Genomic DNA, 27,577 nt, shown 5'->3' with positions numbered 1-27,577 from the left:
AAGTCCTTCTCCACCTGATCTTTCCAACGCAGAGGAGGCCTTCCTCTTCCTCTGCTACCACCAGCTGGTACCGCGCCGAATACTTTCAAAGCCGGAGAGCTTGAATCCATTCGGACGACATGACCCAGCCAACGAAGCCGCTGGATCTTTATTCGCTGCGCTATGTCTATGTCGTCGTAAAGCTCATACAGCTCATCGTTCCATCGCCTGCGATATTCGCCGTTGCCAACGTGCAAAGGTCCAAAAACCTTACGCAGAATCTTTCTCTCGAACACTCCAAGCGTCGCTTCATCGGATGTTGTCATCGTCCAAGCTTCTGCGCCATAAGTTAGGACGGGCATGATGAGAGTCTTGTAGAGTGTTAGTTTTGTTCGTCGAGAGAGGACTTTACTGCTCAGTTGCCTACTTAGTCCAAAGTAGCACTTGTTGGCAAGAGAGATTCTACGTTGGATTTCAAGGCTGACATTGTTATCGGTGTTAATGCTGGTTCCTAAATAAACGAAGTCTTTTACAACCTCGAAATTATAACTGTCTACAGTGACGTGGGTGCCGATACGCGAGTGCGCCGACTGTTTGTTTGAAGACAGGAGGTACTTCGTTTTGTCCTCGTTCACCACCAAACCCATTCGCTTTGCCTCTTTATCCAGTTTGGAGAATGCAGAACTAACAGCGCGATTGTTAAGGCCGATGATATCAATATCATCGGCATACGCCAACAATTGTACGCTCTTATAAAAAATTGTGCCTGAGCGATTAAGTTTTGCGGCTCGTACGATGCTCTCCAACATCAGGTTAAAGAAGTCACACGACAGCGAGTCACCCTGTCTGAAACCTCGTTTGGTATCAAACGGCTCGGAGAGGTCCTTCCCAATTCTGACGGCGCTGCTGGTGTTGAGCAACGTCATCTTACATAGCCGTATTAGTTTTGCGGGGATACCAAATTCAGACATAGCGGCATACAGGTAACTCCTTTCCGTACTGTCGAATGCAGCTTTGAAGTCGACGAAAAGATGGTTGACGGTGGGCTTCAGCCTTTCACACAATACGCTCGCTAGGACCTTATAGGCGATATTTAGAAGACTAATCCCGCGGTAATTGGCACAAATTGCAGGATCGCCCTTCTTATGGATTGGGCAGAGCACACTTAAATTCCAATCGGCAGGCATGCTTTCATCCGACCATATTTTGCATAGGAGCTGATGCATGCACCTTACCAGCTCCTCGCCGCCATGTTTGAATAGCTCAGCCGGCAGTCCGTCGGCGCCCGCGGCTTTGTTGTTCTTTAGCCGCGTTATCGCTATTCTCACCTCGTCATGGTCAGGTAACGGAACGACAATTCCGTCGTCAACGATTGGGGTATCGGGATCTTCACATTCTCTATGACATGCGCAGCTGTCACCGTTTAACAGGTTCGAGAAGTGTTCCCTCCATAATTTAAGATTGCTCTGTACGTCAGTCACCAGATCGCCGTCTTTGTTCTTACAGGACAACGCCCCGGTCTTAAAACCTTCTGTAAGCCGCCAATTTTACTAGGAGTTATAAATTCTCGTCATTTAGAAGTTTCAGAATTTGAATTTGATGGAATTTGATCAGGACCTGTGATTTTATTTGGTTGTCGATTTAATTTTGACTTCTCGGAACTGGAATCAATTGCCAATTACTCCTGCAGTTTGATCTGCTTTATCAGATAGTTTGTTTCTCATCCGTTTTCAAGTTGATTTCGTTGTTTGAATTTACAAGGAAATGCCTCCGAATGCCTCTTACTGCAATTGAACAATCAGCTAGTCAAAAAAAAACAAAAAACAAATCTGCAAAGTCTACATTTTTTTCATATATATAATATATATATATGTATATATGTTTGCTAGTTTATTTAAAAAGTTCTTGCTAGTTCATACGAAGCTCCTCATTCCGCAGTTTTTTTGCTTTTTTGTAAATAAGGCAGTGGGCGTTTGCAGTCCACAAATGCTAATAAAAGAAATGGAATTCATTCACAATTTTAAACTTTCATTCACTGTTTGAATAATTGAAAGCAGCTATCAAGAGTAACCAGAAATTGTTTTGCAAAAAACAAAGAAAGAGAGAATACACACACTGCTTTTAGAAGCAAGCAAGTAAAATACGCAATGTCAAATTATCAATAAATTTTTTTTTTTAATATTAATTTTTTTTTCTTTATTTCTGCTATCGCTTAGAATGCGGGACTTTGAAGGTCTGCCAGACCGTTTGGAACCGCAGCAATGTTTTCAAAAATATCTCATAGTTGAGAAATGAATGGCATTCCATGGCGTTTTCATCAATGAAAAATTGTACTTTCATTCATTTCTACACGCACACAAGCATGCACATACATGTGAAAATATACCTGAATACTTATACATGTACAAATGCTTATATAATGCAATTCATTAATGAATCAGTAGCAGACTTTAGACTTCAGACATGTGTTTTACTCGTCTCCTTCATAAAATATTTTAGACAAATATTTTAGACAAATATTTCCTTGAGTACATATCATTCATATATATGTTTATATAGCAATATTATGCATGTTAGTGTAGCTACATTTCATTTCAAAAATATTGTATTTATAAATAAAAAATAAAATAAAATTTTGTAGAATATATATGCGCTTTTGGCAAACTATTCCTCGAAATTTAGGTTTGCAGTATAAGCTTCTTCTTTTCTTTCTAATAAAACCCTGTTACTATAAGAAATACTATAAAAAACCACCAAAACAGCGAAGGGTTGTGGTATTAAAACGGCACCAGATGCTAATTGGGCTTCTTCCGATTCAGAAAACACAGCCAATCAACAAAAATAACTACAAATAATATATAACATTGCATGTGCACCCGTGAAAATCTTCTACGTTCAGTAAACAATTAAATTTTTCGGGTGAAGACACGGTTGAACATTAAAGTTCAAAGTTTTTTGTCTTGGGTTATATTTCCAGAGGCGTAAAAAAGTACTTAATGAAGCAATTGATAGCCGGTCACAAGTCCGTTCGGGTCAACAGCACTTCCATTAATACCGATTCATATTTAACAAAAGGCCTTCTTTTTGGGCTCAATGTACCGTTGGCAGCGTCAAGCACTGCCATCTACATTTAAGTAAATTTTTATTTTCGCTTTTTTTTAACTTTAAATCTAGGCTCAAAGTTAAAGAACGAAGACCGTCAATCGCTTGCAAATATACTCACAAATTAGCGAATATGAAGCAATAAAGGTATATTGCTTTTATTGAAATGTACATTTCTTTTCATAAAATCGAAGAGAAAAAAGTACCAATACTTTATGTTTATTTTTACCAACGTCATTGCGCGGTCTGCCGCATTGGCACTCTATTAGCACTTGATAACAACAAATAACATACAATTAAAATACTCATAACTATGACATGCAAAAGCGAGAATGATTGAGAAGATAACGAACAAATGAATGAATCGCTTTGGCCACCTGCCGTGCCCTGAAGTCGTGAACGCGATCAGCGTGACAAGGAGATAATGTGCGATAATTATACACCCATTAAGGCAGAAGTATACAAGTGTGTGTGTGTGTTTGTGGGGGTTACTCACTCAAACGCTGAAAATATGAAACACAACAAGAGAAAAAGGAAAACTTATAACACAAAAAATTTGCATGCAGTTTTTACTTTACGTAGTTAAAATAAAAAAGCGCCCACAAACAACTTAGCAAAACAAAAAAGAAAATAAGAAATAATACAATAATAATAGTGAACTAAAGCAATTGTATTGGGAATGATGATAGTCTTGATTGCTTTAAGCGAATCGTAACACGCTCGAGTGACTTTGCACAAGCAAACATAAATGCGTATGTATGTAAGTACGGCGGCGAAAAGTTTGATAAGTTGAAATAAATGGAATTGTTTTCTTCTTTGTTCAGTTTTCAGCATCGTGAATTGATGTTTGGCTTACTTCAAATATCGCTTGCGGCAATTTTTGTGAACTATTTATTTTACTTAATCAAGAAAAAAGTGTGTTGCAAAATATTAAATAATGAGGTTATGTGGCCGCAACATATTTATATATACGCAAATTTTTGCTAGAACAACTTAAGTCGGCTTAGTAAGGAAAGATATTGCCGCATGTCATGCCACATGAAAATCTGTAGAAGTATTTACGTAAGACTTATTTAGGAATATTTCGATTTTTGATGGACAATTTTAATAACTATACAATAACATTATGCAATAAGAAAAAGGTATTCAAATATAATATCTCATTTGGCGAAGCTCGCCCTCATTACATGTAATGTGGCCTACTTACCTTTTCCTATATCATTTACATGCAAATACCCTACAAAAGTATTAGACTTATTTTTATTATGGTTTTTCTGATATCTTTTTAACTCGACACTCGCATATCTACTTTCAATATTTCATGTGAAAAATCTACAGAATTATCGGTTTTATAAGTAAACTTTTTTAACTTCAATTTTTACTCTATTGCACCAACCAATTCCACATCCTCCATAGGCAAACGTATTGTTCCGTAATTCAACAGCTGCGTTGGTTTCTGTTGCTGGTGCCACCCGTTGCTAGTCCATAAAATTGACAATTAAACTTCATTCGATTTCTTGATTCTAACTTTAGAGATTTTGTGTAAAAGTGGAGGAAAAGGAAGCAAATCTTTAATAATTGAATTATGATTTGAGTTAAGACTTCACATAAAGTAGTGCAATTATAAACATACAAATACATATTAAAAAATGATGTACACGTTTAGCAGAGTAAATTTTTTTTTTCAGAAGTTTATAAAATAACAAAAATTCTATAAGAAGTCTTCAAACACTAACTGAAAGACAAAAATTCAAAGGCAAAAATTCATTGACATTTATTTTCAATAAAAAAAATTTAACCGCCTCAAATAACAGTTTTTCATATTGTTCAAAAGCATGATGAACAGATTTTTACAGATATTTACAGTGGTCAATATCCGACTGTTAATCGGGTCTCAGTGAATTTGACAGAATCAGCGAGTCAGGATGAGTCTACAAAAAAGCTAAAATTGTGTTAGTGATATACAAAAAATAAAAATCAACAAAATCTTGGCTCTGAACTAAGAATGGTAGACTTTCAATGCTTGCTCATTAACTGTGGTGAAAATAAAACTTGTGAGGGGAACTTCAGCTGCCACGTCATAAGGAATTCGGTAGCCGAATTCTACCCGCTAATTTCAAATGTATTCTCGCATTCGTCCAATCAGTCGTTGTTCAGACGCTGTTCACTAACCCAATCTCAGTTTTTTGTAACCACATCCCCTGTGACGTCAGCTCACTGACCGATTCTATAAAATTCACTCAGAGCTGAATGGTGGTCCGTTATTGAGCACGTCTTCTCAATTCTTTTCCACATAGCCTGAATAACGACTGATTGAACGAGTGTGTGAATACGTGTGAAATTAGCGGGCAGAATTCGACTGCCGAGTGCTCGGTGACGTGGCAGCCGAAGTTGCTCGCATAATTTTGTGTTTTACCACAGCTAAGATCAATCCTTGTAAATCTATCTTTCATGTGCTAAACTGCAAAGCGAAGCGCAAAGCACTGGAGGCTGCGGAACGAACAGCGGCACTCAGAGTTGCCTCCGCCTACCGCACTGTCTCAGGCGCTAGAATTTTCGTGATCAGCGGGCAGATACTCGTCGGCCTCATGGTGCAGGAACGAATGGATGCGTGGGACTCTAAGAAGAGACACGTCATCACTAGCTTCTCAGAACGGAGATGCCAAACCATGCTGTGGTGGCAAAGCCGATGGGACACGGAACCGAGTGGCAGATGGGCGGCGAAACTCATTTCATCAATTGACAAATTGATACTTCCGGAGATACCTATATCGCATGGGCAAGGTAACCGATTCCAAGTGCATATACTGCAAAGCGCTGAGCGATGACGCTGAACACACATTTTTTAGCTGTAATAGATGGCTCGTGGAAAGAAATGCTCTGTGGCAGCAGATTAGCTACATCCCATCGAGCAACATTATCAGCAAAATGCTCGAACGCGAGGACAGCTGGAACGCGGTAAAGAAATGCATCGAGAACGTTCTACCGAGAAAAAGATCGACCTCGACACAGTGCAGTAAAGTGAAGCCGCACAGATAGAGACACAAGAAGACGAGCCTATAGCATGAAAGCTGGCTACAAATATGGTGGACCCAGACGTGGGTGAATAGAATTGGTCCTTTATGGATGCCGTTCTGGGCCCTCCCGAAGTAATATAGAAATCAGTTACGGGAAAGGTGTCTCCCCAAAAGGAGAGGAGGGATCGTTTTAGTGGCCACACCACGCGATGCAGTAGACGACGGTCGCTGTAAGTGCGAAAGCATTTTGAACCCCCCCAAAAAAAAAAAACAATCATTCATGGTTCAACAAGTGTGACTAATTTTGAAAAATAAAATAATTCTCTTACTTAAAGACAAACAAATTTCTGCTTGAAGTTTTTGGTTCAGACAAATATTTCTGTTTAAACTTTTTTTTGGTTTGATATGTGAAAAACCAAATTACATTCATGCATTATTGATTGAAAACTATTTGCAATCTCTGCTTTGTATTTTTTTTTCATAGGTGCCATAGGTTATTCGGTTGATAGAGTTAAGCGCTGCCTTCGTTCAAAAACTAAAGCTTCTTAAAACAAATTCGATGAGAAGAAGGAGACGAAAATATACATATTATGGCGTGGGTTCGTGGCAATGATGCTATGAACGGCAGACCTGGCCGATTTTCCACAAGCCATAAAAAAACAGTTTTTCCAATAAAATCCACTGTTCACTGTGTGTGTTAATATATTATAAATAATCGAACCCGCCACAAGCAGTACAGACTATCGGACTGTTCTGTTAGTTGAAATAAAACATTGTCTAAAGTTGCTGGTACTAAGAAATTATTTAACTACTACTTAATTTACTATGATATTTAACAAAAATAGCACTAAAAACTTCCCCTTTGCTACAAACTTCAAATATGTACATGAGAGCCGGCAAATTTGCCGTTGTAATATACTAAATATTGTAATATATTAGATGCTTTCCATTTCAATTCAACCGAGCTATTTGTGTCATGTTCTTCGATTTCGATGTAACTGAAATATGTTGCTCTCTGGTCAAAATAATGAGACACGTATTTCTTTGTTCGCCCGAAAAAAATTTTTTTCAAGAGTTATCGGCAATTTTGTTTTTCGGCTCAAACTCGATTTTTTTTAATTATGTAAGAAAAAAATTTTTTTAAATGCCCATAACTTAGTCAAAAATGAACCGATTTTAATAATTCTGGGTTCAAAATGATCGTAATTACTTACACGAGCGACTTCATGCAGAAACAATTGCAAAAAAGTAGTTGAAAATTTTTTATTTCGCAAAAAAGAAAAAAATTGAAATTTTTTCGAAATTTAGTATTTCAAAAAGTGTATTTTTGTTTTTTGTGTAACTTTTTCCAAATCAAGAGGACACCTCAAACTTCAATTAAGCTGAATGCCCAGTAGCTAAAATGAGTTGTTTTTGAGTAATGAATTTTTGAGCAAAAAACCTGTTTCGCACTTCTTGTTTTTTGCAAAATAAAAAATTTTCAACTACTTTTTTGCAACTGTTTCTACATGAAATCGCTCCTGTAAGTAATGACGATCATTTTGAACCCAAAATTATTAAAATCGGATCATTTTTGGCATATCTAATTTATATTAAGATTGTTAAAATGCCTAGCCATTCGCGGGCTTAGTTGAAAAATCATTCTTATTAAAAAATATTTAAAAATGTTTAACTTTCCAGTGAATGATTTATTGAACCGAAAGCACAAGCTAGAAAATTCAGTTGGGTTTTTTGGGCAAACTCCACAGATATAAATATCTATTTTTTGCTCACTTTGTACACATACACATACATACATACATACTACAATATTTTTTAAAGCTTTTTAAAATAAGAACATATTTGTATGCACATACACACATATACACTCATATGCACGCATTTTTGTAATTATATACCCACAAATTAGCAATTAAAAGTATTGAACCGTGAAGGCCTGAAATGAGTCAATGATATCCTATATGAAAATTTGACATTTGTGACAGCAACGTTAATTGAATGCTGATTTGGCGATTTATTTGGAAATTTTAAACACGCATTAACGCGATAAAATCAAAAACTAACTTAATGACAGCTCAATTTACATGCTTAGTATGCAGAGTAGAACCACGCAATGCACCCACAATGCACACGCATACACACATACATGTCAAATTCATTGAATGTGGCTTTCATTCTCAAGTAGGCTGCATATTTAAGAATTCTATGGAAAATATGCTATCAAAAAAAATATTAAAAATAAATAAAAATAATCAAATATATAAATAAATAAAAACGAAATACCCATAAAAGTTTGAAATTTGAAGGGGAATTCGCTTGGTTGCCTTCGGTGGGCGTGGAGGGCGGCTACACTTAAACTGATAGGAACGGTCAAAAAATATTAACTGACGAAATTAGGCCAAACCTAGTACTGATGACTGTGAATGTGGTGGTAAATTGTGCAGGTGGAGTTCAAAGTCAGCTGGTTCGTTTGCGGTTAAATGTGAGAGTCGTATGCAGGTAAAATGGTATTGACTCTCTATCACTTCCTTTCATTTATTTCTATCCATACACTTATAAGATAATGGAAAGATATGGTTCTCTAACTTAACTATGTCTGTACTTTGTTATGAAGAAATAAAGGGCGGTTAAGTTTCAAGGGCCGTTTCGTCTATCAAATTTTTCGCGCAAAAGAGCCATTGTTTCGTTGCTGTGAGACAAGTGGCACCGTCCTGTTGAAACCAAATATCGTCCACATCCATATTTTCCAATTGGGGCCATAAAAAGTTCGTTATCATCTCACGATAACGAACACTATTCACAGTAAGTGCCTGACCGGTCTCATTTTGGAAAAAATACGGCCCAATGATGGCGCCGGCCCATAAACCGCACCAAACAGTCACTCTTTGTAGGTGCATTGGTTTTTCGGCAATAACACTTGGATTATCATTCACCCAAATACGACAATTCTACGTATTGACGAATCCACTGAGGTGAAAATGTGAAGTGAAATGTGATCACTGAAGATGATTTTCTTCGAAAATTGTTCGAAAACACTGTTGCCATTCCCTGCCACCATTCTGACCATTGACGACGCTTGAAATGGTCAAGAGGCTTTAGTTCTTGAGTCAATTTCACCTTGTAAGCATGTAAATGCAAGTCTTTATGCATAATGTTCATCAACGACGAGCGTGAGAGGTGCAATTGTTGGGCACGACGACGAGTTGAGGTGGACGGCTCTTCAACCACACTATCGGGAACAGCAACTTTTGCACAATTTTTCCGATTGTACGCACATTTGGGCGATTAAATTGACCGAAAAAATCACGAAGTGCGCGATATGCATTTTGATTTGAACGCCCGTTTTCATAATAAGCCTGAATAACTTTAACGCATTGCTCGATTATGTATCTTTCCATGGTTCAAATTGAATTAGTTTGGAATTGTAAAATGTCAAATGAAATGCCGAAAAAAATTTGACGTTTAGCTGTGGTTTACATTCGACATCGGCTCTTGAAATTTAACCACCTTTTATAAAAAGTGACGACCTTTGCACTCAGTTGAGATTGGATTTATATCAATTTAGGCGAGTGTTAGAAGTCTGGGACAGATTTTGGAGAAATGACCAATGCCCAAATGAAAGCTAAATCTGTCATTGGAAAATAAAGAAACTCCATTCGTTTTGCACAGGACATAACAGGAGTTATAAATCGGTTTGCGTATGAAAAAACTCAGATTGTGGTGATGTACGAAAAAAGATCTATACAGCCTCCATCAATATTGCTTCGTTGCTATCTGAACAACGACTGATTAGACGAGTGTGTGAATACGTGTGAAATGAGCGGGCAGAATTCGGATGCCGAGTACCCTTGAGACGTTTTGAACAATTTTGGTTTTCAGCATAGTTCATGGCGAAACCTGGTAATCTATCATCCTTGGGCTGAGGTTTTAAAGGTTAAGGAAAAGGCAAGATTATATCCAACATATATACTAATCTGTCTACTACAACAAAGAGCTCGGAACTCTCTAAACGCATAGAAATGAATGTGCCACTTTTCACGTAAATACTAACTGAGTGCTAGCACCACTGGCCAGACTGCAACTCCGGTTCGAAGCTCCGCATAACAATTTCTTCGGCAGCTATAGATATGGTGAGGAATATCATTTGTCTGCTTCGTTTTTGTTTGTAGGAGTCCAATATAGAAGATATATTTATTACAATATGAACAACAACAAGTACATTTGAGACCTTCTAAAGAACATTTGACAATTTTAAAAAGAGTTTATTCGATTATACCTGTGGATGATGTTTTCTAAAGTCAAATTGAATTTTTTAAAAGTACTGCTGAAAAAGGTGGTTCAAGCACAGACCTTAACCAAAAGTTTGGAATAAAGGTAGTTGAAAATGTAAATTAAAAAAGTACTCTTTCTTTTATGGTAACAAAGTGAGGATTGCAAAAACAAAGTAACCGCATTTCGAAAGCTTTGCACAAAACGGCTGTGCAATGTGCAATAAAAAACAAATTATGTGAATTTAAATTGAAAACGAGTAAACAAACAGGCGCGCGGCATGATAAATATAATACAAACAATGCAAACAAAGCAAAAAAGCAACAAAAATATTTAAAAACAATCTCAACACCAATGGCAGTCACATAAACAACTGACTGGCATTAATGCGAAACAACAACAAAAGTGAAAACACCAAAAAACAAATTTATAAAAAATCACCTTAAATGCAATGAATATTTATTTATGCTCGTAAGCGTATTGCGCCTGCGCAACCGCACGCATTACCAACTGAACTCGCTCTTAATGCATCTCACTTGCTCTCTGACTTTGCACACACTCGACCTGCATTGATTTAAAGCTGTGTTGTTGCTTTTAATATTCTACCATTTCATTCATTGAAAGCCACTTCGGCAGTAGCGGCTAAAAGTCGAACGAGCGCCTCTGCCCCTTGACGTGGCTGTGAGACAGTGAACTTGTTTAGCAACATTTTCGCACTCGCACTTTTGTGATTTTACTTGGTATGCATTTTTTTTTTCAATTTCAGCTCATATTTTGGCACATTTCGAATTTAATTTTGTAAAAAGAAGAATAATAAATTCTGTAAAGACTTATTTCAGCCAACAAATTTGTAAGATGTGATGTGGCGTACATTTTTACATAATTTTCTGAGTTTATGGGTCGAACTTCCATTTCATTTACTAGTTATTGAAATATTGCGCTATACTGAAAACGCCTTATTTATTTGCCATTGTGGGCGTTATGTAAATCGAGTATAGGTTGTTCAAGGTACGGTATTATTCTAGGTTCTAGGCAAGACTTTCCTGCTCAAATTTTTGACTGCCAGCTCTTATCATTCCAAGTGTGTGGACTTAAAGTGGGTTGGAAAATATTGAAATATTTTTTCCAAATTTTACTTTTTGTTTGTCTAAACTGGCAGGCACATTTTCAGCTCGTCGCTTATGTTACCAACCAAAATCGTACCACCTGGCAGTCGGATACCCCGTGCGTTAGTGCTAGTTTGCTTATATATTCCAGGTGGTTTCAAGTAGTAGCAGGTGGGTGTAGGTTTTAAAATGATGACCATTCTTGAATTTTTGTTACTGGAAATATTGGGTTGGGAAAAAAGTAATGTAGTATTTTGTCAATTGAGCGCGACATTTAAACATATCTTGCGTTGTACTTATTGGTCACACTAAACGGCGATTTGTAGACGACAATCTGTACTACAAGTGTCTCTTTGACAGTGTTGTGATCGTACGATTCAGTCTTAAGTTATAGCGCGTCAAAGATGGGGTCCACCAAGCAAGAAACTCGTCATATTTTACGATTTATTACCTTAGAGGTAAAAATGCAACGAAGGCGGCGGTAAACATTTGTGAAGTTAAGGGCCTGATACTGTAACGATTCGCACAGCTCAGCGTTGGTTCGATCGATTTCGTTCTGGTGTAGTAGATGTCGAAGATGCACCCCGTACTGGTAGGCCAATCGTCGTAGAGACTGATAAAATCGTTGAAATTGTCCAAAGATACCGGCATGTGAGCATTCGCTCGATTAGTGAGGAACTAGGTGTAGACCACAAAACCGTTTGGAACCATTTGCAGAAGATTGGATTCCAAAAAAAGCTGGTTGTTTGGGTGCCACACGTGTTGATGCAAAAAAATCTCTTGGACCGAATCAACGCTTGCGATTTTCTGCCCAAACGGAGCGAACAAATCATCGCCAAGCCCGGATTGACCGCCAGGAAGGTTTTACTGTGTTTGGTGGGATTGGAAGGGAATTATCCACTATGAGCTATTCAACTATGGCCAGACCCTTAATTCGGTCCTCTACTGTGAGCAACTTGACCGTTTGAAGCAGGCGATTAACCAGAAGTGGCCAGAATTGGTCAATAGGAATGGTGTTGTGTTCCACCAGGACAACGCTCGTCCTCAAACATCTTTGATGACCCACCAGAAGCTACGGGAGCTCGGATGGGATGTCCTATTGCACCCGCCATATAGTCCAGACCTGGCACTTATTGACTATCATCTCTTCCGGTCCATGCAAAACGCCCTTGGTGATACCAAGTTGGCCTCAAAAGAGCCTTGCGAAAACTGGTTGTCTGAGTTTTTTGCAAATAAGGAGGGGGGGGTTTTATAAAGGGGGGATAATGAAGTAGCCTTCTAAATGGCAACAAGTTTGCGAACAAAACGGGGTATATTTGACTTGAATCGGATAATTCTAAGTACGTTAAATAAAGCGTCAAATTTCGATCACAAATACGACATTTCTTTTTCCCCAACCCAATACATTTTCTGTCACAGTGCCAGGATTAACTACGTTTTGAAATTTAAGACAGCTGGAATTAATTTAAAAGCTTGGACGGTGCTTGACTTCATTGCCACACTGCCGTCTAACCAGTCAGTTTCTGATTATCGCGTTATAAGCAATCCAAGTGATGCTAATTCGCCAATTTGGGGCAAGAATTTTGCATTGTGTAAAATTTTTGTGTAGTGTCGTTAAATATCGATATTATGCAGATAATCCAGTAACGGCTCCGGCTCTTAAGACGAATATGCTCACAGCTTCCATCGAATAGATTCAGCAACCAACAAAATGGCGCTCTATGTTGTACTGTTGAAGTATTAAAAGTATACGGAAAATGTAAATATTTGCTAATTTTTATTTAATTTTTAATATTTATTTATTCGGATTGACCTACTTTTGGGCCTCCATAATTAGTTACAAATTTGTGCTAACTATAAACATAAAAAGAAAAACAAAAAATTCATAAAATCTTGTTCGCTTTCAGTTTTTCTGCCACAAAACTAACGTCAGTAAACATTTCTAATTAATTGCAACATGACATTAAAACCGAAGTTTACAAAATAAATATTTCAGCGCTCGTATGCATATGAAAATAGACCCCTAAATGTGGATCTAGTACTAGTAGATGTGTGTGTGTGTAAAACTACATTAGCGCCCGCCTGTTGAGTGTCAAATTGCCATGGACTGGGTAATATTTATGAGTCTACAAGTGAAAATTTATGGCCAACAAGCAAATTAGTGGAAAATTGATTGGTATTCAGCGAAGTTTGTAATTTTAGCAGTAAAGTTGATTTCATGTAATTCACATATGCGAGTACTCATACTCGTATAAAAAAAACACTGCGCACCACAGAGGGTAAACAACAAATAAAAAGTTAGCCACATAAAACTCTTCGTATCATAAACAAAAACTATTGAAAAATGCTTACCGTCTGCACGTGGCAAGTGTGAGATTATGCGGTTTGGATAAAATTATTTTTATGACCCCATAAAATTACCGTTATACTTAACGTAAAAGTGCAAGCGACTGGTGTGCTGCACAAAAAACATATACAACCGCACACATATACAAACACACACACAACGTAGTTTAGATAGAGTGAAAAGCGCTGGAATGCAGGTGCATACACACATATACACACATGTATGAGCATGTGACTGTGTGCTAGTGTGCTACCACAGAAAAATAACTTTGGCGAGTGCGGTTACAAACATACATACATACATATACATACATATATTTTCATGTTTAAACGCAAACAGCTTCCGTTTAACTTCAGAGTCAACAAAACAGTTGGCAGCCACGCCGGCAGCCTTAGGCCAGCAACTTGTGTTTAGGGTATAAGTGTAGGTGGTGAAGAAAGATGAATGGGGTAAAACGCGCGGCAAAGCTTTAATGTTGGGCAAAACAAAACACTTTAACTAAAGTTTATATCGCAACGAAAAGCAACAATGCGAATAAGTTCACAGGAGTGCACGTGGAAATGGATAAGTTGGTAAATATTGAAAGTCGTGCATTCATATGTACGAGTATGGTTTTTTTAGCAAAATTTTTTGCTTTTCTTCAAATCCCATGCTTGGCCAAAAAAGCAAAATCGTAACCATAATCACGCTTTTCTTTTACTTTCAAACGAAAGTTTTTCTACTTTTCGCCTCGCACAGATTCTGTGCCAAGACTGTCGCTCATATCCTGAAAAGTGTTTAGGTCAAGCCAAATTTTTTGTGTGCCTCTTGGTGAGTCATACAGTTTTATGCCACTTTCAAATGGCAGATGTTTTTTTAATGACAGGCGTCTTGATACAAGGAATTATTAAAAAAAAAAAATGTTTTATAACACAAAATCATATTTTTTTTTTATCCGGGAGAAATTTCATATGCACATGCAATTAAAGATTTCATGTATGTAGTAATGCTGCATACTCACTATTCAATTTTAATCATCAAGTTAAACTTTTAATGTAGCTTGAAGGATTGGTCTAGTTAGATTATTTTCGACTTAAACCAATGGCTTCCAAAACTTTTTATATTGCGAATCTCTTTCGCTCTATTGATTGTTAAAAACGCTGTATGGCAAGTTGAGCCGTCTTGTTGGAACAAAATGTCGTCGATGTTTAGCTGATTAATTTTTAGAAACAAAATAACAGTCAGCATGGCCCGATAGTGTTCGGCTGTTCCTTTCTCATTTCGATAGGCCAGTACTCTATGAACTTCACGAACAGAATAATTTTTTTAAGTAAATTTACACAATTCGGAAGCTTCGTTTTGTCATTAAATGATGCATGATGATTTGCCAAACCTTACCGAACAGAATCTGCGTGTTACTATAGCAGAGTTTGATGACTTTATTTATTATTTAAAAAGAATGGCTATGAACTCAGAACCAACAGTGCCAACGAAGAAAGGGCTGAAGTTTTGATATAGCCAATATACCTGAATTGGCTTACGACCAGCATCTCGACTTGATTCCAGAAACTTCAAGTAAACCTCTTCCACAAAAGTATCATACAGCAAGGGTTAAAATAATCTGTAGAGCTGTGATACTGAGAGTAGTTTATTCTTGATATGCATTGCCCAGGAATGGAGGAAGTCTGCCTCGATCGAGTTGTAGTTTTAGGTTCGTAGCACCATAATATTTTAAAATTTATTCCTCTTCGTCTATTGAATGTGTAGAGGACACTAGGGAGGTAGTCGGAGGATGTTGCATTAATTTCGACTTTTTCCATGTTTTTATCTGAAATAAATTGTATTTTTGGCAAAAAATTTGTTAAATATTCTACAAACTTCCTATAAAACTAAAAGTGCTGATATGAGAAAAAATGGCTTCAGGCGCAAATTGCAAGCTATATAACATAACCAGTTAAGCGTAAATTAAGATACGGATATATAGAGTAGAATGGGGTAAGATAGGTATGGGGGCACAATAGGTAGGTGGGGTTTTCGTCGCACTGTTTTTGCAGAGGTCACTCGTCTTATGTGAATTGAATACGTGGTGGGGAACAACGTTCGCGACTGTCATTTCGGCCGTCACCATTGATTAGTTATCCTAGTTCTGGCATCGTTTAGTTTTTTGTGAGCTTTTCTCCGACATAGCATTTTTTTTATTCTACGGTGCAGTGCATTTAATGTATGTAAATATTTGTCAGGTGAGTTTTATTTTACGTAGAAAATAATGCTGAACACGAATAATGTGTTAGTTTTTTGATATCTTTGTTTTTAAAAAAAATATCGACACTAACCTAAAACATGTGCTTGGGGGCACTATAGGTCAGCCGTCTGGGGGCATTATAGGTCACTACTTTTAATTGAATAAAATAAATTTTAATTGTTTTTGCAGCAAAACGGTGCGTAATTATGTGCGAAAAACGCCGAAATGAAGTGAAGAGGACGTAAAAAACGCAATCGCGGCAGTCCGAGATCGCGCTAGTGTTCGATCAGCCTTTAAACAATTTAAAATTCCGTTCGAAACATTACGTGCTTGCGTGATGAATTAAAGAAAAATTTCTAACTTTTATAACATGTGCAGTGTTCATACTCTATAAATAAAAGTTAAAACGTTAATTTGCAAGCCATGTACATTGTTCTTTTCCCCTCACATATAGTGACCTATCGTGCCCCCCGATTTTGAAAATATCGAAAAAAAAGTACCTTTGTCTTATTGAATGCAGCTTCCAAAATATTTAGCCAAACATAAGTCAGTATAACCAAAATGTTAGCAGATAAATAACCTTTAAAAATCTTGCTTATTTTTCAAAATCAACGCAAAAACACCGTAGCAAGAGCTCTCCAAAAAAAAATGACCTATCTTACCCCATTCTACTCTAGAGTTAGTAGTGAAATAATCGACCGAATGAGTCAACAATTCAAAAGTTGGCAAATTTGCAGAAACTGGTTCTGTTGAGTATAAAAAAAGACTGGCAAACCGAAAACTAGATGTTCTGCTGAGAATTTTGCTGCTGTTAAGCAAAATGGTGCTACGAAATCTTCAATATCGATATTTAAACGTTCTCAACAATTAGACATTCATGAATTGACTATTTCGCGGATTTTACCTATAGACGAGCTTATTTAATGGACATTTAAGTTATGTAATTTTTCACATTGTTAAAAGCATTATTTTGAATACAAATAGTGAATAGTGAAATAAATTAATAAAAAAATCCATAATTTACATTAAAATTGCAAATTTTTTAATGAGATTTTTATAAAAAATTCTAGAATGCCGTTTATGAAATTTTTGTATAGAGCACAAGACTGCCAGCAAAAAAAAAAATTGTCATAAGCTAATGCGATTTTTTAGGCACTTCCTTTTAACAAAATTGATTGGGCCATAAAATTGTATACTCAGAAAGTTTTTCTAAAAAATTTGATTATAAAATTTATTAAAATTTTTTTACTTTTATAAAATTTTTGTAGTAGAATAACTTCAAAGGGTTTTCCAATAACAGGTGTTATTTTGAATAGCCCGTTATTTCGGTAGACGTCACTTTTGAAGCTGTAATTTTTTGATATTTGACAAATAGAAACTACGCCATTAATAAAAATGGAACGATGGTGAAAATTTGGCAGTTCGTAAAGCTCGAACATTTTTGGGTAATCGTGAAGCAACTTGTTGGACCACAATACAGAAATTGATGAACAAATTCGAGCTGTTGGGACAAGGTAGTGATGTGAAGAATAAACCCCGTGCACGTCGCTCAAGAACAGCCGAACAGCTGTTGTAGCCGAAAGTGTTGAAGAAAACCCAGGTTTTTTTTTTTTAATTCGGAATTCCATCGAAAAATCATCTTGAGTGATGAGGCCCATTTCCACCTCGATGGCTTCGTCAATAAGCAAACTTGTTGGATCTGGGGCTCAGAAAGTCTAAGAGTTTTTGTTTATGGTCCGACGGAGTCATTGGACCTTACTTTTTCGAAAATGGAGCTGGAGCAACAGTTACGGTGAATGTATTGCGGTATCGAGAGATGATTAACGATTTCTTATGGCCGGAATTGGATGGTATTGATCGGGACAACGATTATTTTCAACAAGACGGCGCTACGTGCCACACAAGCAACGAAACCATTGATCTTTTACAGGAAAAGTTTCCGGATCGTGTTATCTCTCGAAGAGGTGATCACAATTGTGATTTAACATTTTGTGACTTTTTTCTTTAGGGTCACATGAAAAAGAAGGTCTACGCCAACAGCCAACAGTCCAGGGCCGATTCCAGACCTCAAAGATGGAATTCGTGAGGCTATCGAGGACGTAGGGCAGCCACTTTGCAATTCGGTTATGGAAAATTTCATGAAAAGGGCATTGTCCTGTAAGCGTGGTCGTCGTGGTCATTTGCCTTATGTTATTTTCCAATATTAACGGCATACCTTCCTCTTTATAATAAAATAAACATCCAATCATTTATATTAAAAAATAGCATTTTTCTTTCCATATCAAAATAACTGCTCTTATTAAAAACCCCTTTATTTTAGGGGAAAAAGTGTACTAAAAATCATTTCTTTATTATTGTGCTTTGGTTATATATTACAAAAGTTTTTAATATTTTTTAACAGCGGTATGTAGTTTTTCACGTTCATTAATTTTTGTTACTCTATATTCATTCAGCTCTAGAGCCTGCTCATATCAAACAAAGCAGCACTGAGCCCAATGCAGCCTTAGCAGAATATACCCTTTACGACACGTGTCCCGGGAGTGGCTCCGTGCCAAAAGCTTAGTACGGCATGGAACGTCCCATATGCGTTGTACATATATACTGTACATATGTGTGCATAAGTATTCCCTCATATAAACTCTTTTTACACAATCGGCTTAAAATGTTCCGCTGGCATTTGTGTGCAAAGTTTCTGACGCCAGAGCTTAGTTCTACATATTTTTGCAGAGCTGTTTGGCCCTAGTGGCCAATAAGAGTAGCAGCATAGGGATTTTTAAATATTTGTTCGTGCCTACATATGCACATATGTGCATGTATAAGTGTGTGTGTACACGAAAATGGGAATTTAAGTAAAACTTTTTAAATGATGAGAATTTCTGCTTAAATTTAAAGCTTTATTATTTAAGCATTTTTTTTTTTGATGAAGCAGTTTACTTCTGCTCTTAAATACTTGAATTTATTCACCTTAGCAAAAATAGAAATTAAAAATAAAAACGCGCCAACATTCCTGTGTAATCTGCACGCCAAACGCGCACTTTAGAGCCAGCCATTAACGCAAATGCTCCGCGTCATTCGTAAATTATTGCCTTAATCGATTTTGCATGGCATAATTGTTATTCTCTCAAAATTCCGAGTCAATCAAATTGATATGCTATTTATCCAACATTTCAGTGCTTGGCAAGAACAAAAAGAAAAACAATGCGCTGGCGCCTTGACCGTAAAATTTCTTAAAGAAAACTAACACACGAAAGCACACACGGGCGCACATAAATGGAGTGAAAGGTGAATTCTTATTCAAAATTTATGTTTATCTATTAAATGCAACGAAATGCAACTGTCAGCTATTTGATTGATGGCTAAGGAATTGCTGAAGACTGGCAAATAGCTGTACTTATTTATGTATGTATGTATGCATGTTTGTAAGTGTGTTCGGATGCTAGTTTGTGTGTATGTGCAAATTATGTGGTAGAAACTTATGCTGAATATAGGGTAATTGGTTGCAAGGATTTTGGTTGTTAAAGATGCAGGTGCAGATGCCTGGAATTTATGAAGTCAGAGGTTGAAAGAAAATTCTATAATTTTTTGTATGTAGATAGAATTCGAGACTTGCATACAGTAATATAAGCGCCCAGTCAAGCAGCGTATAGTGCAAATATGTATTATATTTCTGGCACAGGGCATTCAAAATAACCCTGCTGCTAGGTTAGAAAAACTCACGAGTCTTAGGTTAAACAACCAAGTAGGATGTTATAGATGATACCTAAGGAGTACCTCCGAGCAGTTGCCTGCACTTACTTGTGTTCCTAATATTTCTTAAGGCTACACCTGATTTCATATTCCTGTCATGCTGTCTAATGTGTGCGGATAACTTGAAAATATTTCGTATCGTGAGATCACCTGGAGACTGCGTTAGACTGCTGGATGATTTAACCAAGTTGAAGACGTGATGCGAGATCAATTATTTGCCTCTTAAGAAATGCAAGTGTATGTCGTGTAAGAGGGGATAATAGGGGAAAAAGATGTGACGGTTTTATTTAAATTTTAAAGAAGTTTTTCCTAACACATGACTTTGTGGTTATCAAATCTTGGACGATGCTTTGAACTGAACTGAACAGCTCCACGGAATTTCACGATCTGTTTGCCCTTAAAAGTATATACTTTTCTTCCAACCAGGAATATTTCTGTATTATATAGGATCTTCTCACCTTAAAGGCAAACAGGGCTTCTCGAAGTAATCCGAACAATAGAGGGCTCTCTAGAGAGCAAACATTATACCATGGCAGCATTCTTGGATATAGAAGGCGCCTTTAACAATGTTAGTACAGATGCCATCCAACGGGCGTTGATAGACCTGGAGGTGGACAGTTGCATTATTAACTCGGTTATCTCTATGCTAGAAACCAGGATCATCAAAGCTAATATAGGTAATATCAACATAACCAAGAAGGTCCACAGGGGCACTCCACAGGGGGGAGTATTATCTCCATTTCTTTGGCTATGTGTGATCAGCAAAATCTTAGTAAAACTTAATAGAGGTGGGGTAAAAGTGGTGGCGCACGCTGATGATGTGGTGCTTATGGTGTCAGGACTGGGCCCCAATACGATCAGTGGGATCATTCAAATGGCGTTAGGCGAGCTTAACTCTTGGGCCACAGGATGTGGCCGAAGTTTACACCCGCGTAAAACATAACTTATGCTTTTTACCACCAGATACAAGGTACTAACTTTTACCCTACCAAATATCAACGGCTAAACTCTTTCACTTCCATCCAGTGCAAAGTACTCAGGGGTAACTCTGGACTGCAAACTTACCTGGAAACTAAACGTCGAAGAACGGGTAAGGAATGCAGAAATTGCTTTATATGCATGTAAACGTATGCTTGGAAGAATATAGGGTCTTCAACCTAAGCATACATTATGGTTGTATGAGGCGGTTATACGACCAATTTTATCGTATGGTTCGGTAGTTTGATGGAAAGCTCTAAGGAGAGAGTACAATTCCAAATAACTCGGCAGAATACAAAGATCAGCCTGTGCAATAACGGTCGGTGCAATCAGATCATGTCCTAGAGAAGCTCTCAATGCACTGACACACGTTATTCCAATTGACCTACATATAAAGAAGACGGCAACCATGAGTGCATTTAGGTTAAATGAAGCGGGTCGCTGGAAAGAAAAAACTTATGGTCACGCTAGTCTATTATTGCGACAAGCTCAGTTAATCTCGTTGAAGACTGACTACATTGTCCCGGCCGTAACTTTCAAAAGGGATTTTGCCACTCTCTTTCCATCTAAGGAAGAATGGAATAGGGATTCTCTCTAAATAACTTCGATACTACAGTCTATACAGATGGCAGTAAATTGGATTGTGGCGTTGGAGCCACATGGAGGTCTGCCCTATGGAGGGACAGAATGTTAATCCTGGGCAAACCGCTGTTCGAGAGTCTGGAGAAACTGTCTGGCTTAGACGTCAACAGCCTAAACCGCACAGACTGGATATAGTAATGCTGTAAATAACTGTTAAACAAGATGGTAACGAGGATGTGGCAACAAAATGGTGCGGAAGCGCTAGTTTGATTCTGGATGAATCACCACTCTGACCAACCAACCAGGTTCCTCTCTTTACCAGGTATTCCTTAAGGGTAGAAAAATATTGTTTTTACATTGGTTTTACAAAATGAGTTCCGCATATGAAAAACGATTTGAAGCAGAAATCCTATGCACATACTCTGGAGGGTCAAAAATGTAACGCGCATCTGTAGCAAAATATTTCAAGAAAAATCGAAGATGTTCATAAATAAATTTGTGCAACGGGATGCCGAAGTTAAAAGCGTTGACGACTTCTCCGGACGAGGTCCAAAAAAACCACCTCCCAAATAAGATCAGAAGATCATTGATTTGTTTATGACAAAGCCGAACTTATCGATGCGTAAAGCTGAATCAGTGTTAAAGAGAGCTGGAGCTAATGTAAGCAAAGTTGCGAGTCGAGCACGTTTATGTTCAGAAAGCCCCAAATTGGCGGCATTTTGAAAAAACTGTTGCTTTCATTGAGAAATTAGAAAAAGACTTGGAAGAATTAAGGCAAATTCAGAATTCACAGAATAATCTTCCTTTTGGGGAACAGTTGCCTACGTCGGTACTGGTATACTGCTGATAATAGACAACTTCAATGACCAGTTAAGCATTTAGTTAAGGTTCATGTTTGGGGCTGCTTCTCTGAAAAAGTTTTTGACTGTTTATCAAAAAATGCCTCCGCATCATCTGTACCATCAGTATGGACGCACTGTGGAGATTAACGAACGATGAACCCCTTCTTAGGCAAATCAAACGCAGAAAGTGGCGATGGTTAAGTCACATACCGAGAAAACCACCAGATAGCATCACGAGGATGGCACTTGACTGGAACCCGCATGGGAGCGGAGGTCGCGGTCGACAGAAAAACACTTGGAGAAGGTCGATGCTGCGCGAAATGGCAGATACCTACATCCCATGGGACGGTGCAAAAACAACAGCACAGAACAGTGTAAGATGGAAGAGTCTTGTCGAGGCCCTATGCTCCCGAGAAGAGTGAACAAGGAAAAAAAATTGGATTTTACAAGAAGACAACGATCCCAAGCATCAAAGCGGAAATAGAGTGGAAACAACACAATGCCCTCACAGTGACCTGATGCCAATCCTATTGAAATATTTGGGCAAGCAAATACTCGAAAAGCAAAAACTCGAAAAAACCGAATATGGATGATCAAACAGCCATGGAGCCAATTAACTCCGAAACTTGCGCAGAAATTAACACAAAGTATGACACAAACATGTAAATATAACAAATATCCCGTTGAGAAGGAAGATTTGCATTCAAAATTATAAACATTATATTCTAATATGTATATTTTTTTCAGAATACTTTTTTTTTTAATTTGCCCAAAGGACTAAAAGAGGGTTAGTTAGTGTAAAGAATTATCCGGATAGTATATTATATTGCTTGCGATGGCTATTCATTAAGCAAAAAAGTGGAATTAAAGCACGAACATTTTCGCGTTCTATAACTCAGATGCAATAATCTTGAAATTTCAAATGCGTCAACTACTAAGAAAATTGAAAACAACTTTTAAGGCAACGTACGCCCGCTTTTGTATTAGCTTGTGTAACATATTTCATTGGCAGTGCCTTGCGATGTAAAAAAAGGTTGCGTTTTGTTGCAAATTGCTGTCTATTTATTTACCTTTTTTTTGGAAAACTCTCATTTTAATATAACCAAACCGTTTGTCTTATTAAACCGAATACATATACACACCTATACATCTACACAAACAAACACATTTCTTCTTATAAAAATTGGTAATACCATTTATTTTGCTCTTTCAGTTCCCATAAATCAGCGCGAAGTTTATTCATCAAGCACCGCGAAATCCCTTAAACTGTGGCACAGAACAGAAGCGGAGGGCAAAACTTTCACACTTAAAAAATACAAAAAAAATAAAAATATACATCGGCAAGGAAATAGAAAAGGAAGCATTTCAATTAGCTCATAAAATACCCCACAGCATCTACTGGACTTTTACAGAACTCTCCGCTCTATCCACCACCGCCAACGAAATTTGTATTGGTTTCGCAGCTGGCGCTAACTGGCCGCGTAGATTTGTCGACATGTGCGCGAAATGCGTTGCACACACAACTGTCATTAAATGACAAATGCTTGACAGCATCAATCAGAGTCGATTCGAATTACAAAAACAACAAAAAGAGCAACTCAACCAATTATCCAGTTTACGGCCACAAGTGGCAATTAAAGTCAAGCAGAAGAGCGAGAAAGAAGCGAAGAGATCTTGCGTCTGGTGTAGCGGAAAAGCGGTCGTCAAGTGTACTGGTGACGGCATGGCCATTAGCCGGGGGCGCGGCAATCGCACGCACTCTTGGCTTCTACTCAAAGACTCGGTGATATTTGTATTGGTGATGTGTGTGTTGCAGCTACTGCAAGCGCAGGCATTGCACAAACTGGTGATAAGCGCAGAGATGTTGCACGGAGATGGGCGAAGGCCTACAGCCTTTACCACAGCTGAGAGCAATGCACTGAATGCCGTAGAACGCGAAGTGAAGCAGTTGGTAGAAAAAATATTTGTAAGCGAGAATTTAATAGAGGAAACCAAAGAAACGGTTGAGCAGATAGCAACCGTGGGCTCAAAGCCAGCGAGTGCCAGCAACAGTATTAGTATTAGTAAAAATAGTAGTAGCAGTAGCAGTAGCAGTGTAAATAGCGGTAGTAATCACAGTTATAACATAAGCAACAATAACAATATAAACAACACACAGTCACCATTGGAAACCTCCACCAATGCAACCTTCACGCCAATGAGCTCCAATCAATCAAGTGACAAACCGAGTGGTAAATCGCTGGCGTTAAATGGAAGTGCCACTCAGGGAGTGAGCAACAGCATCAACAATAGCAACAGCTCCTCTCCGCAATCTGATACAGAAGACCTCAATACAATCGGTGGTAATGCCACTGGCAGCAAACAAACGAAACGCATCGCCATCAGTATGCCGGAGCACATTCGCGAGAATGTCGTGCTGCCTTCCGTTGATCCAGAAAAGGAGGCGCAATTGCTTTACGAGCAAACACTGCAGGAGTATCATGACAGTGTGCAGGCAGCCAGCGCAAGCAGTACACCATCGGCAGCATCCGCTGATAAGCCATCCTCACTTAATAGTGGACTTGCAACACCATCAGCCAGCGCCTCAGCAGATCGGGAGCCGCGCACGCTGCATGGCGTTTGTGAAGTGTGGACGCAGAAGCATTGCCATTGCACAGGCTCTTTGGAGCGGCTATCGTTGAGCTGTCGCGGTATTGGCATTGTGGCGGTGCCGGTGGAGCTGCCAGGCGATGTTGTCACGCTGTAAGTACTTGAATGAATGTTTATAATTGCACGATGCTGCAAAATAATAAAAAGTTATCTAGATCAGGCCGAGCACAACACACAATAAATTTTCAAATTTTCCATATTCCCTCAAAATCTATATTTATTAAAAAAAACTGGTTCTGCAGTACCTAGAGCCTCAAAGGATTTGTAACTTCACTCTTTTCTGATCAATTAAAGGTTTTGCTAATATACAATTTTACAAACAGAAAGCCTTAAGAACTTGAAGAAATTGCATTTATTTTTTGGGGTTTCTTTAGTTAGTTTCATATGTTACCATTAAGCAGTGTCCTGTGATGATACCAACTACTGTACTAATGGAAGCTCGGTCGAGATACATGAGCCAAGGCCAGTTGTTGTCCCATCTATAGTTGACCTGTGCGATTTTTTCGGAACTCGGAGAAAACGTAGGTTGAAATCTCGGCGAAACATCAAAATGAAGAAAAAAATTGTTCTAATAGCGGTCGCTCCTCGGCAGGCAACGGCAACCCTCCGAGTGTATTTCTGCCATGAAAAGGCTACTCATAAAAAATATCTTCCGTTCGGAGTCGGCTTGAAACTTTAGTCTCCTCCATTTGACGAACAACATCAAGACGCACACCACAAATAGGAAGAGGAGCTCGGCCAAACACACAGAAAGAGTATACGCGCCAATTACATATATATATATATATAATCTGCAGCTTTCTTGAAGGCAAAAAGATACCCACATACTGGTTAGAGTTGACCGATTTAGGATTAAGTGCCCACTATCGAGCTCATCCGCGATACAATATCCAGACATCGCTCTGAGCCTTGGAAACTAGACAACTTTCGTGCCGCACCACTTAGCCAACTCATTTGGAATAGCTCTACATTCAATTGTTACTTTAGATGAAATCAAGCCAGTAGAGCTCCTTATTGGCAGTTTGACTGTCAGCTTAGATAGTGATTAGCTATGCTAGTCGATGACCCACAAAGTAGCTTCTTGTATAGCTTATAGGCACTGTAGTGGTCAGGCAGCCGTGTGACTCGCTTCAGCTGCAGCACTTTTTAGTGGATTCCACTTGCGACAAAATTATTTAATCTTGAACCGGCAGTGAAGCTAGCCACCGACCCTATGTGAATGTCCCAATGCAATCCCACTCAAGCTTTCCGAATAACTTGTAGAACATTCTTTTTTAAAGCTGGATTGTGGTGTAGTGTAATCTAGCTCGCTATGATTCTCGGAAAAACCCCTGAAATTCGGAAGCGCCGAAACCTGAAATCTCACGGGGATATTTAGTCTGATTGTGTTTCAATTCGGAAGTTACAAATTTAAAAATGTATAGCTCTAGGTGTGGACCAAGCTCCATCGAACTGAAAATTTTATTGTAATATATTATTCTATTGCTTTTTACATTATATTTTTCTTCTCTATTTTGCAGAGATTTGGGCAACAACAACATAACAACTTTTGAGGCTAATACATTTTTTATGGTATCAAACCTTGAGGAATTGTAAGTTTATTTGCAAAGTCCTACATTTTCAAACTTATTAATAAATATCCGAGGTTTGTTGTGCACTGAGTACGATGCTGGCCAAAAGTGTCTCGTAAAAACAGGGGGAAAAATGCCTCTCGGTGTTACTGTTATTTCTTGTTCTTTTTTAATTGGCGCGATAACCGCCTAAAGCCAGTCGTTTTTTTTTTTCTCGTGCTAACCGGCGCCAGTTGAACACACCAAGTGAAGCCAAGTCCTTCTCGCACTGATCTTTCCAACACAAAGGAGGAGGACAAATAGCACTTGTTGGCAAGAGAGATTCTACGTTGGATTTCAAGGCTGACATTGTTATCGGTGTTAATGCTGGTTCCCGAAATTATAACTGTCAACAGTGTCGTGGGTGCCGATACGCGAGTTCGCCGACTGTTTGTTTGAAGACATGAGGTACTTCGGTTTGTCCTCGTTCACCACCAGATTCATTTGCTTTGCCTCTTTATCTAGTTTGGAGAAGGCAGAACTAACAACGCGGATGCGATATCATCGACATACGCCAACAATTGCACGCTCTTATAAAATATTGAGCGATTAAGTTCTGCGGCTCGTACGATCCTCTCCAACATCAGGTTAAAGAAGTCACATGATAGCGAGTCACCCTGTCTGAAACCTCGTTTGGTATCAAACGGCTCGGAGAGGGCCTTCCCAATTCTGAGGGCGCTGCTGGTGTTGAGCAACGTCATCTTGCATAGCCGTATTAGTTTTGCGGGGATACCAAATTCAGAAATCGCGGTATACAAGTAACTCCTTTGCATACTGTCGAATGCAGCTTTGAAGTCGACGAAAAGATGGTGTGTGTCGATCTTCCTTTCATGGGTATTTTCCAAGATTTGGCGTACTGTTAAATTGGGGAACAACATCTAGATGCACACCACAAATAGGAGAAGGAGCTCGACCAAACACCCAACAAAAGTGTATGCACCAATTTTTTTAATTTTTTTATTACAAATCCGAATCAGTTTACTTAAATTCAGTCTCTAGCGCGTCAGGCGTTTTTGAGAAAGGGAGGAATTAAAACTCTCGAAAACATATTTCTGAGGGTATCTCATTTTTCTGACGTAAAGCAAACGTTTTAGCAATGTTTTAGCAGTGCATAAAAATACATAGGAA

General features: G+C 38.2%; 1 protein-coding gene across 1 annotated transcript in view; it reads left to right on the top strand.

The window, feature by feature from the left end:
- Positions 1–27,577, top strand: part of LOC128863964 (uncharacterized) — a 101,394-nt gene that overhangs the window by 39,027 nt on the left and 34,790 nt on the right. Inside the window, exons 2-3 of the mRNA XM_054103403.1 lie at positions 23,404–24,932; positions 26,360–26,431. Coding sequence (XP_053959378.1) covers positions 23,731–24,932; positions 26,360–26,431 — 1,274 coding nt within the window. The 5' untranslated portion in view covers positions 23,404–23,730. The remainder of the gene's footprint in view (positions 1–23,403; positions 24,933–26,359; positions 26,432–27,577) is intronic.

This window comes from Anastrepha ludens, chromosome 5 (assembly GCF_028408465.1).
Source record: "Anastrepha ludens isolate Willacy chromosome 5, idAnaLude1.1, whole genome shotgun sequence".
Classification (NCBI taxonomy): domain Eukaryota; kingdom Metazoa; phylum Arthropoda; class Insecta; order Diptera; family Tephritidae; genus Anastrepha; species Anastrepha ludens.
This window is presented reverse-complemented; position numbering and strand designations above follow the sequence as displayed.